Source organism: Tenrec ecaudatus, chromosome Y (assembly GCF_050624435.1).
Source record: "Tenrec ecaudatus isolate mTenEca1 chromosome Y, mTenEca1.hap1, whole genome shotgun sequence".
Classification (NCBI taxonomy): Eukaryota; Metazoa; Chordata; class Mammalia; order Afrosoricida; family Tenrecidae; genus Tenrec; species Tenrec ecaudatus.
The window spans coordinates 18,269,286-18,285,942 of NC_134549.1; the positions used below are offsets into that span (position 1 = coordinate 18,269,286).

General features: G+C 45.3%; 1 protein-coding gene and 1 pseudogene across 1 annotated transcript; both read right to left on the reverse strand.

Moving 5' to 3' along the window:
* Positions 1–4,575: 4,575 nt before the first annotated feature.
* On the reverse strand, positions 4,576–5,571 carry LOC142435681 (PRAME family member 12-like). Its single transcript, XM_075539878.1, has one exon. It carries the CDS (start codon positions 5,569–5,571, stop codon positions 4,576–4,578), a length of 996 nt encoding a protein of 331 aa, XP_075395993.1.
* A 7,466-nt stretch (positions 5,572–13,037) lies between these two features.
* On the reverse strand, positions 13,038–13,979 carry LOC142435682 (snurportin-1 pseudogene; annotated as a pseudogene).
* Positions 13,980–16,657: the final 2,678 nt, after the last annotated feature.

The following is a 16,657-nucleotide window of genomic DNA, read 5'->3' on the forward strand; positions in this document are numbered from 1 at the left end:
AGCATGTACATATCAGAGGAGGCACTGACCAGTCTGCTGGTGGGTCCATGGGGAGGAGCATCCTCATAGGGGGAAGGTGTGCTAAACAGTAATTTATATGGAATTAAGGGAGGAATACACCCAGTTCTATGATCCTGAGTAGAAACGTTTGAGTAACTTTCTATGAAAAGCTCATTGATCCATGCCACGGACTAAGGACTATGATTACCCCAGGTGCTGACCGTACAGGGAACATGGCTTCACAATAGAAGAACGCGGTGTGGAAGCCTGACTGAAGGTCGGGGAACATCTCAGTCAGAAGTTGCTGTGGCTTCTGACTTAGGACTGAGATTCCTTGATGGGAGTGCAAGCAAACAATGGCCACCCCACACGGTGGAAATGGTCGTCTTTGGACCTCGGGTGGGACCCCTGGCTTCTTGGGTGTCCAATCAAAGGGCCCCCAGAACATCCATATATTTACTACTCAGCGCTCTCCTTGCATTCTTCTGACAGGTATGAATCTGATCGACAAGGTGCCACCCTTGTAAAGAACGTTACAGAAAATGCAACCCTGACGCAATGAAAACAGAGCTCGATCATTTCAGCATCCAATGCATGCAATGAAACCACGCACAGCCTGTGGTTCGCACCTGCACTGTGCTCACATAAACTCTTCTCCACATTACCTCACTATCTAAGCCAATGGATCAATTAGTGCCTCTATCAGCAAAATTGCACTATACCCCAAGGGGATGAGGGTCAATGTTTTCATTTTGCTTTGTTTGTTCGTTTTACAGTGTGTGTTTCCTTTGTTTCTATTCTACAAACTAATCAAAACAAGACTCCCAGTAAACCGGCGTGGTTTATAATCAGTGGACAAGATGAAAGAGTGGAAGCATCGAGATAATATCTGACGCAACGGTTTATCAGTGACAGAGGATGGAGAGGGTGAAGGGAATAGGGGAGCAAGTAATGAATGTAGGAGGGGGGCATAGAGTGGATTGTGAGGATGCATATGCAACCCTTTTTAAAAGCAACCAAACTATGGAGGTGTATGATATGCGAAATAAAATCAATAAAACTATACAGGCAGGCGAGGTATTGCAATGTCAGAATGGAAATTGTGTCAGATATGAATAGTTAGTGATGTGATACAGGCTACATTCTTCCACTGACGTCTTCCCAAATATTTGTTTGTTTTTAAAAATCATTTTATTGGGAGCTTACACAACTTACCCCATCAAATTACCTCATAACCACAGTGTGGGTGCCAACCTTTGCGTTGGTGTTTATTCCTACAATAGTGTTCTCATACAGTATTTGTGCTTTTGAGATTGACTGAGCACAAGACCAGAAGTTGTAAACGATGACTCACTTCGTGGGGTAAGTGGAGGCTGTGTCAGTCCCGAGGGGCAGTTGCTCCCTCTGGTGTAGGCTCCCTAGGTGTTGGAAGCACCCTGATTGTGGTGGCTCTGGCTTGTGCTATAGGGATTGAGATAGACAGATGTATATCCAACAGAACAAAACTATATGTAGACCTGAGACTGAGCATGATGATTCTGTTTCATGTGACTAATGTTTAGCCTCCTCCTCCTACACTGCCTTTCACATGTTCCTTTATGTTCTTAAATGAATCCCTTGTCAACACATGCAGTCATGGAGAAGGGTTAAGGTGATGTGTCAGCATGTCTGTTCTAGCATGCTCACGTACTGGGCTGGTATAATGCACTGGTCTTGGTGGTGAGGTTGATATCACATGATGAAGTCCAGGTGGAGATGTACTGTGAGCCAGGGAACTCGGAGGTAATTTCCTCATGACCATGGTCTCCCCATGTTTAAGGATTCTATGAAACTCTATGACTTTGAGCTGGATCTTGTCATGATCATCTTTGAAAAACATGGGATATATCTAAGGGCCCCAGAGCAGGGAATATACAGGCTACCAGATCTAAGAAAGGGAGCAGACACCATGGAGAACACAAAAGATGAGTGGAACCTGTTAAAAGAAAATATGTGTACATTAAAATATTTCCTCAAAAGATTAAAACAAGAATCCACACACTGGGAAAATATATTTATTGATAAAATAATGGACAATACTGAAATCCCATGTAATAACCAAAACTGTATCTCAATTAATAAAAATAAAAATTTTAAAATAAAGAAGAACAAATGATTGAAGGGGTAGAGATAGTGGATCACTATCCACTGCTGGTGGGCATGTAAATATGTACAAACACATTTAGGAATCTGGTGATTCCTAAAAGAGCTGGCAATAGAAATAGCACACAACCCAGCAGTGCCATTTGGGGGCATACACCCCAAAAGATATAAGAGACCACTGAGGAAAAGATGTATCTTGTCCTATGTTTGTTCCAGCAGCTAAAATCACGAAACCTAGGGATTAAAAGTCAATGTCAAAAAACCAAAATTGTCATAACTGAACCAGTATGTCACAGCATGATCAATGGAGAAAAATTTTAAATTGTCAAGAATTCTTTTCTTGCTTGGATCCACAATCAATGGTATGGAAACAGTATTCAAAATATCAAAAGACATTTTATCCTAAGGAAATCTGTTGCACAACACCTTCTTGAGGTACAGAACAGCAAAGATAGTCCTTTGAGAATTAAGGTATTCCTGACGAAGCCATGGTATTCTCCATGGTCTTCTACACATATGGAAGTTAGACACTGAAGAAGGAAGACCATAGTAAAACCGGTGCACTAGAATTCTGGCGCTGGAGAAGATCATTAAAAGTGCCATGGACAGCTAAAATGACAAACCAATGTGCCTTCATAAAAGTGTGGCCAGTGTGATCCTTAGATGCATGGAGCGCAAGACTTCTCCTGAACGTACTTTGAACATATTGTCAGGAAAACCAGTCCCTGCAGAAGGGCTTCCTGCTTGTCAGAGTGGAGGGCGGATAAAAAGAGGAAAGCCCTCATGGAGATAGATTGACACGGTGCCAGCATCAATGGGCTCAGGAATAGGGAAAATTGTGAGGATGGAGACGACTGGTCCGTGTTGGTTCTGTTGTGAAGAGGGTTGCTACGGGTGGGGTGTGATCCTACAGTAACTCACACCGACATCAGTAGGCATGCTCAAGGTTTTTATTGTCATGATCATTAAATATTTTGCGACTCTTATCACAATCCACACATCCATCCATTGTGTCAAGCACATTTGTGCATATGTTGCCAACATCATTTTCAAAACATTTTATTTCTACTTGAGCCGTTCATATCAGCTCCTTATTTTTCCCTCCCTCCTTTTTGAACGCGTTGTTTGTTATAAATTATTATTTTCATGTCTTACATCATCCGCTGTCCCCCTTCACCCACTTTTCTGTTGTTTCTCCCCCTGGGAGGGAGTTACAAGTCGATCCGAGTGATCGATTCCCTTTTTCTCCCCACACTTACACCTTACCCTCTTGGCATCCCTACTCTCATTATTGGTCCTACGTCTTTATCGATCCTGGATTCCCTGTGTTTCCAGCTCTGATCTTTATGAGTGTACATCCTCTGGTCTGGCTGGATTTCTAAGGTAGAAATGGGATCATGATAGTCAGGGGGAGTGGGCAGAAGCCTTAAAGGACTAGAGGAAAGTTGTATGTTTCATTCATACTGCACCCTGAGTGTCTCAACTTCTCCCCGACACACCTTCTGTAAAGGCATGTCCAATTGTCTACAGATGGGCTTGGGGATTCCACACTGTGCTTCCTCCCCACCACCCGCTGCACCCCTATTGAAATTAGTATGATTTTGTTCTGGGTCTCAAATGCCTGTAAAATAATCCCATTGACACCTCATGATCACACAGGCTGGTGTCTTTCCATGTGGACATGTTTGCTTTTCAGCTAGATGGCTGACTGTGTATCTTCAAGCCTTTAAGTCTCCAAATGCTATATCTTTTGATAGACGTGCACCATCAGTTTTCTCCAACACATTTGCTTATGCACCCACTTTGTCTTCAGCGATCATGTCGGGAAGGTGAGCATCACTGGGTGTTCTTAAGTTCGGCACTCTTGCAGCAGGAGAAATGAATAGCACGGGTGCATGGCTTTGGAACATGCGTTTATTTTCTACTATTGCAAGGGGTAGGAGACAGAAATGTGGGGCAGGGCTCTCGGCACTTGTTTTCTCCCTGGAAAGGAGTCAGCGGAAGGTCATGTCGCTTTTTAGCATCGGGGACACCTGCAGTCCTGAAGAACTCCATGTGCCTGGGCATCCACGTCGCCAAGGTCCTGCATATGCCCACGGAAGGGGCCGTGGGTGACAGGGATGTATTTTGCTCCTGGCTTTGATTCGTGATGTGGGTGAGCACATCTGCTACCTGCTGCTGAATCTCCTCTTCCATCACTTTCAGAAGATGGATGTGAAGCAATTAAGGCTTGACTTCAGGAAGGCTGATCACGTTAGATGCATCCTCTGACCGATACCTCCAACCTCCTTCGTCATCATAGCAAACATGACCTCAAGCTCAAGAACTCAATCCAAACCGCTCTAATTTAGGAAACACTAGTCTTTCCAAATACGACATTGGGATCCCGAGGTAGAAGTCAGGATTGAGAACAGATGGCAAAGGGTTGTGGCACTAGTTGTCCATACGGATGCAGATTGCATCGCACAGGGTGCGACAGTGCCTGTAAGCAAGGCGTATTCTTTGGGGTCCATGGAGCTGCAAGGTCAGCCTCAGCTGCACCATCACCTCTGCAAGGGTATGCCAGGGCAGAGTTAACTGGGGGTCCATGTAGCAATTGAGGGGGACAGGAAGCTCTAGAAAGGCAAAGTTGCACCTTGGGAAAGTGTGAAACAGCAGGGTCTGTAGGACAGCCATGGACAACGGGTTTCCGCAGAGTTTCAAGGTTCTGAGCTGAGAGCAGTGACCCAGAGCAGGCTGCAAGTAATCGCAGTCCGAGTCCGTGATGCCACAGTCCGCCAAATCCAGGTGGACCAGGGTGGCTGAGACTCTGTTCAGCAGAGCAGGGAGGAACTCGTAATTGGAGCCAGGCCTGCGTACACCACTCAAGTCAAGGGATTTCAGGTGGCTGGTGCAGGGACATGAGGACAGGTATGTCAAGTCCTGGTCCATAAGCAAGGAACGGCGTGTGTGCAGGGTCTCCAAGGGCGCCTGCAAGCATCTGAGCAGCTGGTGGAGGTGGTTACCAAAGAAGTTCACAGAGTGCAGCATGAGGGTGTGGAGCTGATGCAGACTGAGGAGCTGAGTGGTGAATTGTTGAAGCAGCTTCTGCACCTCGTCCTCATCGTTCTCCCCGGGGACGATGCAATACAGGGTGCATTCAGAGAGGAGGAGTGTATGCAGCTGGACCATCTGGGCCAGGTAAGGAGCGAACCAGTTGAGGCTTTGCAGGTCCCAGCTACCAAGCAATCTCATCTCCTGGACAGAGTCTAGCTGCACTATGTTGAGGATCTCCCCAAGAATGGGAAGCGGGGCAACATTCCGAACAAGCTCGAGCTTCCTGCAGCACAGGTGTGGCAGGTCCTTCGTCTGCTTGACCCTTTCGATGAGGAAGGTGAGCATTTCATTTGGGATGTCTGCCTGAAAGCACAGGTCAGTGAGCACCGTCATGCCAGCCAAGGCTGGATATTTCTCCACTGACCTACATTTGTCTTCTTTGAGGATCTGAGTCTTGGGATGGGTGGACTCTGGATCCTCTTCTGACGTTACAGAGGCAGTAGACTGGCGTCCAGCCCACACTTTCCAGAAGTTGGTCCCAGTGTTCATTTGTAAATCCAGCACTTTCAGTTTGCATCTCCTGTGCTTAACCTTCTGGGAAAGCAGTATAGCAAGGCCATCAAGGGCAGCCTTTAAGATGTCAGGGGGAGACTGACAATCTTCCATCAGAGCCCCCAGAGGGAGCTTGAGGAAGGGCCACACCCCAACCATGGCCTTCACTGTCTCTCTGTAATCTCCGACAACAGCTGCCACAAACAGGGGAGGGAAGAGCTCTGTGGGCAGCCACTCCAGAGAGGCAATGGCTGAGGCCTCATTCTGCAACACGCTCTGGATGGCCAGGTCCAGGAACCTGGGTGGGTTCCTGCTGCTCATGCTGATCAATCTGCTCCAAGAGCGATCCTGACCTGTGAATGAAGAGAAAGGGTCTGCTCAGTGTTTGGGAGAGCCAATCTGGTTGTCCTAGCCCTCCACACTCTGGACTCCACTGTCATCCCCTTAGCCCCTCAGAGAGGAGCTCGCTGACCATGCTAATCTTTCCAGTAACTCACACTGGTAGAGGCTGGTCCACGTGGGCTTAGATTTCAAACTGGATTCTTCTTCTTCTTCTGACTCAAGTTGACCCAGAGGCTGTGGAATCCAAGATGGGCAGTCAGGAGTCTGATGGCAGACAGTGACCTCAGCAGCTGGGGAGGTGAATGAAGCAAAAATAAGTAGGAAATTTGGGGGACGCTACCTCAAGTTTCAAAGACTGAGAGTGAGATGAAAGGGCCTGACATTTCAGAGCTAGGGAACACTTATCCATGGGACTGGAGGTCTCATCCTTTCAGCTCAGGGGCTCTGACAACAGATGGTTTTGCCTCTCTGGATTCATCTGCATCGCTCATTCCCTAGATCATGAATGCAGAATATTCAAACATCACAACAGAGTGAAATCATCAGGAAATAGACATTCCACTCAAAACTTACTTTCTGAGTAAGAAGCCGGATGTCCGCATTCACTTTTTAAAAATTTCTTTTAATGGAAGACAGATGTTTCTTTCCTTTTATTAAATACGTTTATTGGGGGCTCTTACACCTCTTATCATAAGCCACACATGCATTCATTGTGTCAAGCACATTTGCAGGGATGCTAATATCATCGGTTTCAAAACATTTTCTTTATACTTGACCCTGTTTATATACAATGAGAGGGAAACCGATCCATGTACTTATATCTATATGTTAAGAATTAAGGTTGCAGATGGACATGGGGCCTAGATTCAAGTACTACCTCAACAAAAGTCACTTGGTCCTAATTATCTGCATTCTGTGATGCTCACCTTCCCGATACCATAACGTAAGATGAAATGTGGGCATAAGCAAAGGTGGGGAAAGCTGCCTGTCTATGAAAAGATATAGCTTTGGGGGTGTTAAGGGCTTAAAAATTAAATAAGCAGCCATCTAGCTGAAGTGGTTTTCTTGATTTGACTGTTATTGATAACTTATTGAAAATGAAATGTTCTGACTGAAGCCCTTACCTAAAAGACATTTTGTGGGAGTTCATTATCAGCAGGCAAAAGCAAAGCTGGGGCCATGAAGCTGAAGACTTGAATCAGATGCAGGAGAATGCAAATATAACCTCAGACACATTCCACTTGAATGTCAAGAGCATCTCAACAACAGATGTGATCAAGTGAATACGATCGACAGAAAACTGAACCAGCTATAGCATGACATCAATAGTATCATGTATGAAAGAAAAATCCTTCACAAAACAGAAAAGAATGAATGACCTAGCTGGACGCAAAGGATACTCTGAATCCTGACATTGGTAGAAGCATCGCTAAAGCCAATGGAAGAAATCATCAAGAGCTGAGCAGAACATGTAAAACAGAAGACAAACTACACTATTATAGTGAGATATGCTGCTCAAGGTGAAAATCACCAGTGACAATAGGAGGTCAAAGAGGTGGTAAGAGGAGGCCATTCCGTGCATGTAACAGAGAAAGGAGAGGTGGGAAGGAGCTGAGACCCAGTTAAAGCTTTGTCTCACATAAAAGCTGGAAAAATAAAGGCAGAGCCAATTAAATACAGATTCGTTTGGGGTTTCCTCCTGTCTACAGAAAAACTAAACATAGTCATTTCTGCCAAGATCTTTGTTAATAGCTTTGGAATAAAAAAGGGACTTTTTTTATCCATCACATCATCATTGAGGAGGACAAAAGACGAAGCTTTCGCTCATTTACATGTCTTAGTCTACAGGAGACCTCCCTTAAGTCTACACTCTCATTCTGCCCCTGTGCTTCAGCATCATTTACCTGTCTTTCCCAGAGCAATCTGTTCCACCTTGCTTCCAGGACACCGTGAGATTCCGAGCTACTGATCTTCCCCGTGTCCTTTCAAGTTCAACATGAGTATTTGGTGGTCAGAAAATGAGTGTTGGTTCTCAAGAAGGCAGTGGGACTATTCCCTGCATTAGGACAGACTCGGGAGCATTCGCAGGCACTGGTTATACATTGGGCTGCTGTGACCTGCATGGTCAGCAGTTTGAAACCACCAGCAGCTTCGCAGGAAAAACACTGGGCTTTCTTGTCCCATGAAGAGTTATCGCACCAGCATTTCTAAGGGGAAGCTGAAAGTCAGCAGTGACTCCATGTCAGTGTGCTTCAGTCTGAGAGGCTGTCAGAAAGTGCTCGACATGTAAGGTCAAACCCAATACAGACAGAGCTGAAGAACCTTCCTTAGAATTTTTTAAGCACAAGGAACTGAAGAAGACCACAAGTGCTAGAAGCAAAACAAAACAAGACAGAACAGAACGAATCGAAAGTGCGAATTTCACAATCAAAATTCTATGGTTCCCAATTTTGAAAGATGCTGTTTTGGTTAGGAGCATTTGTGTCATTCCAGATGCACAGAAATCCTATAACCTACGAAGGAAGCACTGTTCTGTCCTGTCCTCCCAAGCCACCACTGTGAAACAAATTACCACACAAATATGCGATGAAAAATGCAGGGGCCACCAAAACAAGATGAAGGAACACACAGAGTGGGTTTCCTAAAAGAAGGAGACATTCAACCATGACAAGAAGTAGCGTATGAAACAGGGATTCTAGGACAAGACCCTTTCCCTCTGTCCATCCATGGATCTGGTCTCCCACGGAGAGGCCGCTGTGTTCTCCCATCTCCTTACACCAGCCCTCCAAGATCTGCGTCCCTCCCCATCAGCTCCTCGCAACCATTCAGGTAGTTTTCATGTAACTCTCATTCAACTCACAGTTGCAGACGCTGACAAGGCTCCAATTTCAGTCTTGGCCACGGTCCTTGTTGAAGTAGATCCGGTGCCTGAAGAATCCAAGAAGGCAGGTCGAACGGCAGACTTCTTCGTCAAGAATGTTGAGCCTGAAAACTTCCAGAGAAGCCAGGAAAATGTTGGCAAGGTTCCGTCTCAAGTCCAGAAACCTTCAGGTCAGGTGAAGGGTCCAGGTGCAGAACAAAGCTCCATAGCATTCAGAGAGTCCTTTTAAAGGATAAGACCACACCCACCAGGAAGCTATTGCTTCCCCCTCATTGGCTGTTCACAGTAGGTCTCATCATGGAAGTGATGGCATTTCATGAGATCTCATCAGCCGGGCTGATGCCATCAGAACAGACCAACTCCTGAGAATCCAGACCCAGCCCTGTTCACACAAGCCCTCGGCCATCACCCCTTATGCACTGGGAGGGAGAGGCCACAGAAGATGGTGAGGGTTGTGTTGGCGGGTGAAAAAGGATTAAGTGGGTGTTTACAGAAATGGTTTTATTTTCCCGTTTCTCATACATGCAATATAGTTTTGTCATTATGGATGCTCCTCTTTGTAGCGCACTTCCTGAAGCACAAACTTTCTTCCACTGTACCTCCTCCGACTTATGAAAAAAGTATGAAAAGGAGTACAAATTCCTCCTTGGCTTCCTACTGACTGTCAATCTTTCCAGGAGTCGATGGCTTCATTAAAGCACAAGGACTGGCTGACAAATTTGAACCAGTGACCTGGTGGTGTGCTGACCAATGTTTGAAGGACTGACCTCTGCAGAAGGATCCCACACACTGTCTTAAATCTCAAGTGCTCTCAGGATACAAGCATCAACCTAAGAGTTTCCATGACTGTAACTCTGTGTGGGAGTAGAAAGCCCCATCTTTCTCCCATATATAAAGCGTTCTTGTGTGCTTTTGCCCCATGGGATTCTTTCCCCTTTCTCTCAAGGGCTGTATGAGCTTTGTTGGTAAACAATGCTGCGTGTGTTTGAGGTGGCAGACTCTCATCATTCTCCATTGTAGAAGCTAGTGGTTTTGGAAGCCTCCAACTATTGATTAATAGACAAGCACAGCCGACTACCTAGGCACAACTCCAAAACTGACATCCTTCCGTGCCCATTTCTGTTAGGTCGAGGGAACAGAGACCAAAATTGAATGCACATTTTTAATAGTGTAGCTCCAGGAGAAGTAAATACCACAAGAGGATAGCTTTACAAAGAGACATTTATTTTATCTTAGGCAAAATATGTTAGTGTCAGAACCTTAGACATGGATATGAAAGATTGGATGTTGATTGTCTTGTACTGGGATGAACTGGTAACTTTTCAGGATCTGTGTGCATTCCATGGGGATTCCACGAGTGTTGGCATCCAGGTTCTTCTGAATCTATAAGTTTCCCCTGCAGGGACCCTGGGTTCCAAGGACATGCTCTGCTCCTGTCTGTTGGCCTCTCTTTTCATGTCTTGTAGATGAGAGATGTGAAGCCAGCAAGGAATGACTGGGCTAAGGGTGTAAATGTCAGATGCTTCCTGTAATCTTCAACCCCGATCACCACATTGTTAGAGCAAAGATAGCCTAATCCTCTTGAACCTAACTCCAAATAATATCATTGCATAGTGAACATGAGGGTTTTCCAAGTGGTACAGTAAACCAGAAGCATAAGTGAGGATTAGTAAGGAAGGCAACCACACTAGCTTTCCACATGCATGATGATTTCATCCCAACTTCCCTTACTGGGAGAAAATCTTAAAGTGAGGAATCTGTAGCCTGCAGGGTCGTCTTGGGATCCTCCAATGCCTCTAAAAGACTATCCTAATGCAGAGAACTTTCCGTGCCCTCATAGCAATCCTGAGGCAAAAGGAGCCCCAGAAGGGAGAACTTACACAGAGCTTGTGTGCTGAAGCAGGTCTGCAGGACAGCCATGGAGACTGGGTTTCCACCCAACTCTAAGGTGGTGAGCGCGGAGTACTGGCACAGAGCAGGCTGCAAGGCAGTGAGCTCAGAGTCATCGATTTCACAGTCAGCCAAATTCAGGTGGTTCACAGTGGCTGAGACCCTCTCTAGCAGACTTGGGAGGAATTCGTGTCTTAAGGAATCCCTGAACATACCACTCATATGCGGGGACCTTAGTTGGCTGGTTTGGGGACAAAAGCACAGGCTGTCAGGCCAGAGTCCAAAGCAATGCAGTGCTTTTAAAGAGAGAAACTGCGAATGTGTAGGCCAACAACTGAGCAGCTGATAGACGTGGTCATTGAGGAAGAAGACTGATTCCAGAACGAGGTGCTGGAGTAATGCAGACTGAGGATATGAGAGGCCAGTTTTGCAAGACACTTCTCCACTTTGTCCATGGTACATGACACCAGGGGATCTGGACTTATGTGGGACTTACGTGGGAAACATGGAGTGTGCTCCGGTGACCCATTTGGGACAGGTAAGCAGTAAACCAGTTGAGCCGCTGCAGGTCCATTCTGCAGTGGATTCCCACCTCCTGCACAGAATCCATCTGTACCCCATTTAAGATCTCCTCAATAATCGGAAGCTGTGACAGATCTCCTTCAAATGCTAACTCCTGACAGCAGAGGGGTGGCAGGGTCTTTCCACAGTTGACTCTTGTAATGATAATAGTGAGCAATTCATCTGGTACTGATTCAAGAAGGCAAAATGCTTGTGAGCAAATACATAGAGGCCAAACACTGAGGCTTCTCTCTTGCTACGGGATCCTTCCCTTTGGAAGTCACAGTCCTGGGTTGGGTTGTCACTGGACGCAATGGATTGGGTTTCAGACCACACTCTCCAAAACTTGGTGTCAGTGTTCAGGCATATATCCACATCTCAGAGTTCACATCCCCTGGGTGGAATCATCTGGGAAGCAGGATATCAAAATATCCTGTTGAGAATGCCAAGACTTCATGAGAGCCCCAAGCGGGAACAGGATAAAAAGCCAAGACCCTACCGTGGCCTTCGCTGCGTGTCTGTGTCCACCGACCACAGCTGCATGGCAGTGGGGGGAAGAGTTCATGAGTAGGGACCTTAGGACGGCCATGGCTGAGGCCTCATCCTGCCACACACTCTGGATGCCCAGGTCCAAGAGCCTGGGTGGGTTCCTGCTGCTTCTGCTGATCAATCTGCTCCAAGAGCAATCCTGACTTGTGAATGGTACGAGACGTCTGCTCAGACTTCTGGGAGATCTACACTGGTTGTCCTTGCCCTCCAAAACTGGATCATGGCACCCAGAGCTCCTCAGAAGGGAGCTTTCTGGCTTTGTTACTCCTCTTATCAACTCACAGTGGGAGAGGCTCGCAAGATCCATGTGAGACTTACATTTCAGTCTAGCTACTTCCTCTGTCTACGTTGGCCCTAAGGTTTTGGAATCCAATATGGGCAGACCGATGGTGGACAGTGACCTCAGCAGCTGGCAAGGTGGATAAATCAAAGATCAATAGAATATGTAGTCATTGCATATTGAATCGAACCATCCCAAGGCTAACTAACTCTACAGGAAAGGCAAACTCAAGAGGCATAATGGTGCGTTCATCAAACGGAAACTTGGAGATCTGTATTGAACTACAATGCTCTCTGTGATGGATATCTATGGGAATACAAGAAAGTGTAGTCAACACAATGATGAGTAAAATTTCCTCACGAATCACTAATGAAGACACTGAAGTAGTTTTCCAATCTCTTCAGTATGAAATTGACCCAACATGTAGTCAAGAGGCATAGATAATTATTGGTAATTGGAGTGAGAAATTAGGAAACAATGAGGTAGGGAAAACAGTTGGAAAATATGGTCTTGGTGATAGAAGGATTCGGGAAATCACAAGGTAAAATTTGTAAGTATACTTTAGACAAACATTGGTCACATTAAGGCAATCTTGTTGACTGATGAATAACCTGCCTCCTTCCCCCTCCCATGTCAGAGAGTCCCAGTAGTCATTTATTTTAAAATATGCTCCTATGTAATCAAAATCAGAACATTTTAATTAATATCATTGTTCCCTTGAATGTTTTAACCATGATTGTAGTATTTTTATTTTATTGACAAGGGTGTTGTTATCAATGCTATACCCCGCAACATTCACTAACTCTAAAGAATAACAGCATTAATTTTGCTGGCTGATTTGCAGCAGCTGTTGCCTTGTGTACTCTCGCTGGGTGGTCTGCAGACCAGCGGCATCATGTAAGGCCATAGCGAGCCCACCAGGCGTTTGCTGCCCGGGATGTAGTGGATCTTCTTGTGGTAGAAGAGGAGCCCGTCCTCCTCAAAAGGGAAGCCTGTGGCCAACACCTCACACAGCCTCTTGGGGAACACTGGAAGTTCTGGGCCCCACAAACTAAAAAGGATTGAGCTTTGTTTGCTCTCCCAGGTGGCCTTCCTCAGCTAACTTCGCATGCATCCTGTAGAACCAGAAATCAGTGGGGCAGTCATAAACGGGATGTCCTCAGTAACACATCAGGTCCAGAACGTAGTAGGTCTGGTGCGCCTCACTGTGAATGCACTGCACAATGGTGTCGTCAGTAGCTGTCCATGAGCTCTGCCTGCTGCCTCCCGGCAGGAGGGAAGGAAACCTGTTCACGCAGTAATCACTCTTGGTGTAGGCACTGGTGCAACCCCTGGAGGCCACGATGAGCGCTCTTTTTCCAACGGGGCACAAGACCGGAATCCACTCCTGCCGAAAGTCCGCGGGGACATCAATCAGCCACTCAGAGAGCATCAACTGATTGGCATAGCGCTAGGGGAGTTTCTCGTCAATGTCAACATCCATGTCTTCATCATCTTTCCTGTGTTCCTCCTCCTCACTCTGCACTCCGGTCCAGTCATCTGCAGCCAGCCTTCTGGTGTGGTTCACAGAGGCCAGTCGCTTGCATTTCTGCAGTTCCAATAACGATGGTGCAGCTCATCCTGCTCCAAGGAACTGCACTTGGGCTTGTACTGGGACAGGCGGGGGTGTGAGGCTGCACGGCCGTTCAAATCTCGGGAAACAGAGAATCTGCTAGCTAGGGCTGGACTCAGCTCTTCCATCGTTCCATCAAACTTCTTGAACAAAATAAATGGCAGCTATGCACGACTGACTCTTGCCTATACAATCCACGGAAATCAAATCCACTACAGAAGTTGCACAAGTGTTTCACTACATAAGGGACCCTAACACCAAAGATAAGTAAGGACAAAGTGCCTTCATTTATGAAGGACACAAATATGCAGACACATTAGGGTCGCCATTCCCATGAAGTCTTCATACCATCAGACCATTCAAAGACGGGATTTTACTTCACTAAGTCCTATGTTCTAAAGAGTTTAGAACATTGGCACTTTCAAATGAGGCATCTGAGCAAGATGCTAGGGTAGGACTCCTGATTATGCAACCTAAAGTCCTGTCCATCAAGTACACGCCCAGGAAATCCCTAAAACACTGCTTCTCCCTGGACCATCTTTACACGCATGCAAGTAATGCAATTTCCAATGTACCCTACCTGAGGGCAGGATGAACTACTTCATTGTTACATGATCTCAAGGCATTCCCAGAAGTGGTTTTTGGTTTGGGGTTTGTTTTTGACATTGGAAAGTTACTTATAACATCCAAAAAACTTAGTGCTGAGACATAAGCCCTAACTTAAGAGATTTTAGGAGGAGGTCATTATGTGCAGTGAAAAATGAAGCTGGGGCCATGAAGATGAAGAAATGAATCAACTACGTGAGAGCACAAATATAACCTGAGATCCATCCCACATGAATGGCAAGGCCATCTCAAGAACAGATAGGATTGAGTGAACACTAACAGCAGGAAACTGGACCAGCTGTGTGATGACATCAATAACATCATGTATGAAGAAAGCAAAGTCCACCACAAGACACAAAAGGTAGTATGACAAAAGTGGACAACTAAGAGACTCGGAATCCTGCCTTTGGTAGAAATATAACTAAAGCAAATGGAAGAAATGATGAAAGAAACGGAAGAGAACATTTCAAAGAGCAAGTTCAGGGGAAAAATTAAAATATTAACATGAAACATGATGCCTTAGGGGGAAATCATTCAAGTTATAGTAGTGAGTACATCGAGAATGTCATTCGGTAGATGTGGCACAGAAAAGAGAGGTGGGAATAGGCTCACACCCCAAGAAAGCTTGGCCTGACTTTATCCAAAGAAACATAGTCAGACAGGCATTTTCTGCACAGCTTTTAGTTGATAGCTTTGTAATCAAGAGGGTTTTATTCATCCACCAGGTGAGAGTTGACCACAGAACACTAAGCTATCTCTGGTTTACATGTCTAGGACATGTTTGTCTACCCTCCTTAAATTGCTGGTTTAAGGGTTTGTGGTGGGGGTGTCAGAGGGTTGAATAGTAAGGCTTCAACTTACTCTTCAGACACATGAGAGTTTCGGCAGCAATGCAGTGGGCCCACAAAAATGACAGCCACTAAAAAGCCTTGATAATTTAGAAGAGTTGTTATTCAGTTGTCACCCGACATTGAGAATCTAAAAGAAATTCCAGGATTGAAGTCTTGAGTGGATATTTAAGTCCATCATTAAAAGCAAACACTCACTTAGAATCTGTCTATAATTATTAAGCAAGCACAAGGTTTGCACAAAATCGCATACTCTCAAACAAAGGGTAAAAGGAGCTTCCTGCCACTGTCCATACAGATGAATGGGAACTACACAGGACAGAGTAAACCACCCCTGTGGGATTCCACGACTGTAATTCTGAATGGGAGAAGAAAGCCCCATCTTTCTCCCCTATTTGAAATACAGGTATCACTGAATGGGCCATTCCATTTCACCTCAGTGGACGGAATCACCTACTTGGTGACCACTATTTTATGTCTTTATGGCAGCAGGCTCTCATCACTCATAATTGTAAACAGCGGTGGTTCTGAAACCTCCAGCAGTTGATTAATAGATGAGTAACTCCACACTGGAGCCCATCCCCCAAACTGACACCCTTCTTTACCTGCCTACAACAGAGAATCATTATCTCAGCAAGATGATACATTTAAAAAGAGGACCTGATGCAAAGGGCTTAAGTGGAGAGCAAATGCTTTGAGAATGAATGGGGCAGGGAATGTGCGGATGTGCTTTATACACTGGATGTATGTATATGTATGGATTGTGATAAGAGTTGTATGAACCCCTAATAAAATGTAAAAAAGGAAAAGAAAAAAAAGAAAATTATTAGGGCAAAGAATGTACAGATGTGCTTTATACAATTGATGTATGTATATGTATTGTTTGTGATAAGAGTTGTATGAGCCGCTAATAAAATGTATTTTAAGAAGATGATACATTTAATGAACCATTGCACAAAAGCAAGCTATTAAGATGCATCAAGTCCCTGAATAGGTACTGAGGTGTGAAGGAGATAGAGGGTAAGCACAACCCCCTGATCTGTTTACCCTGATTAGACTGGGTAGAGCAAATATATTTATATGTTCATAATGCAATATTGAATGCACTCAATTCACATAGGCCTCAAAGAAAGACAAGTTTGGAATGCCACACCTCAACCTCTAGGACCTTCCCCAATTAGCACCTCAGAACTATTTAGAGAATTTTCCTGTCATTCCCTATTTCAAATCACCATTGGAAAGGTTAACAAGGCTCAGATTTTAATCTTGCCTTTTATCTTTGATCAAGTATTTGCAGTGGGTGATGAATCCAAGATGGCAGGTCAAAGGACAAACTTCTTCCCAAGGGTGTTGAGACC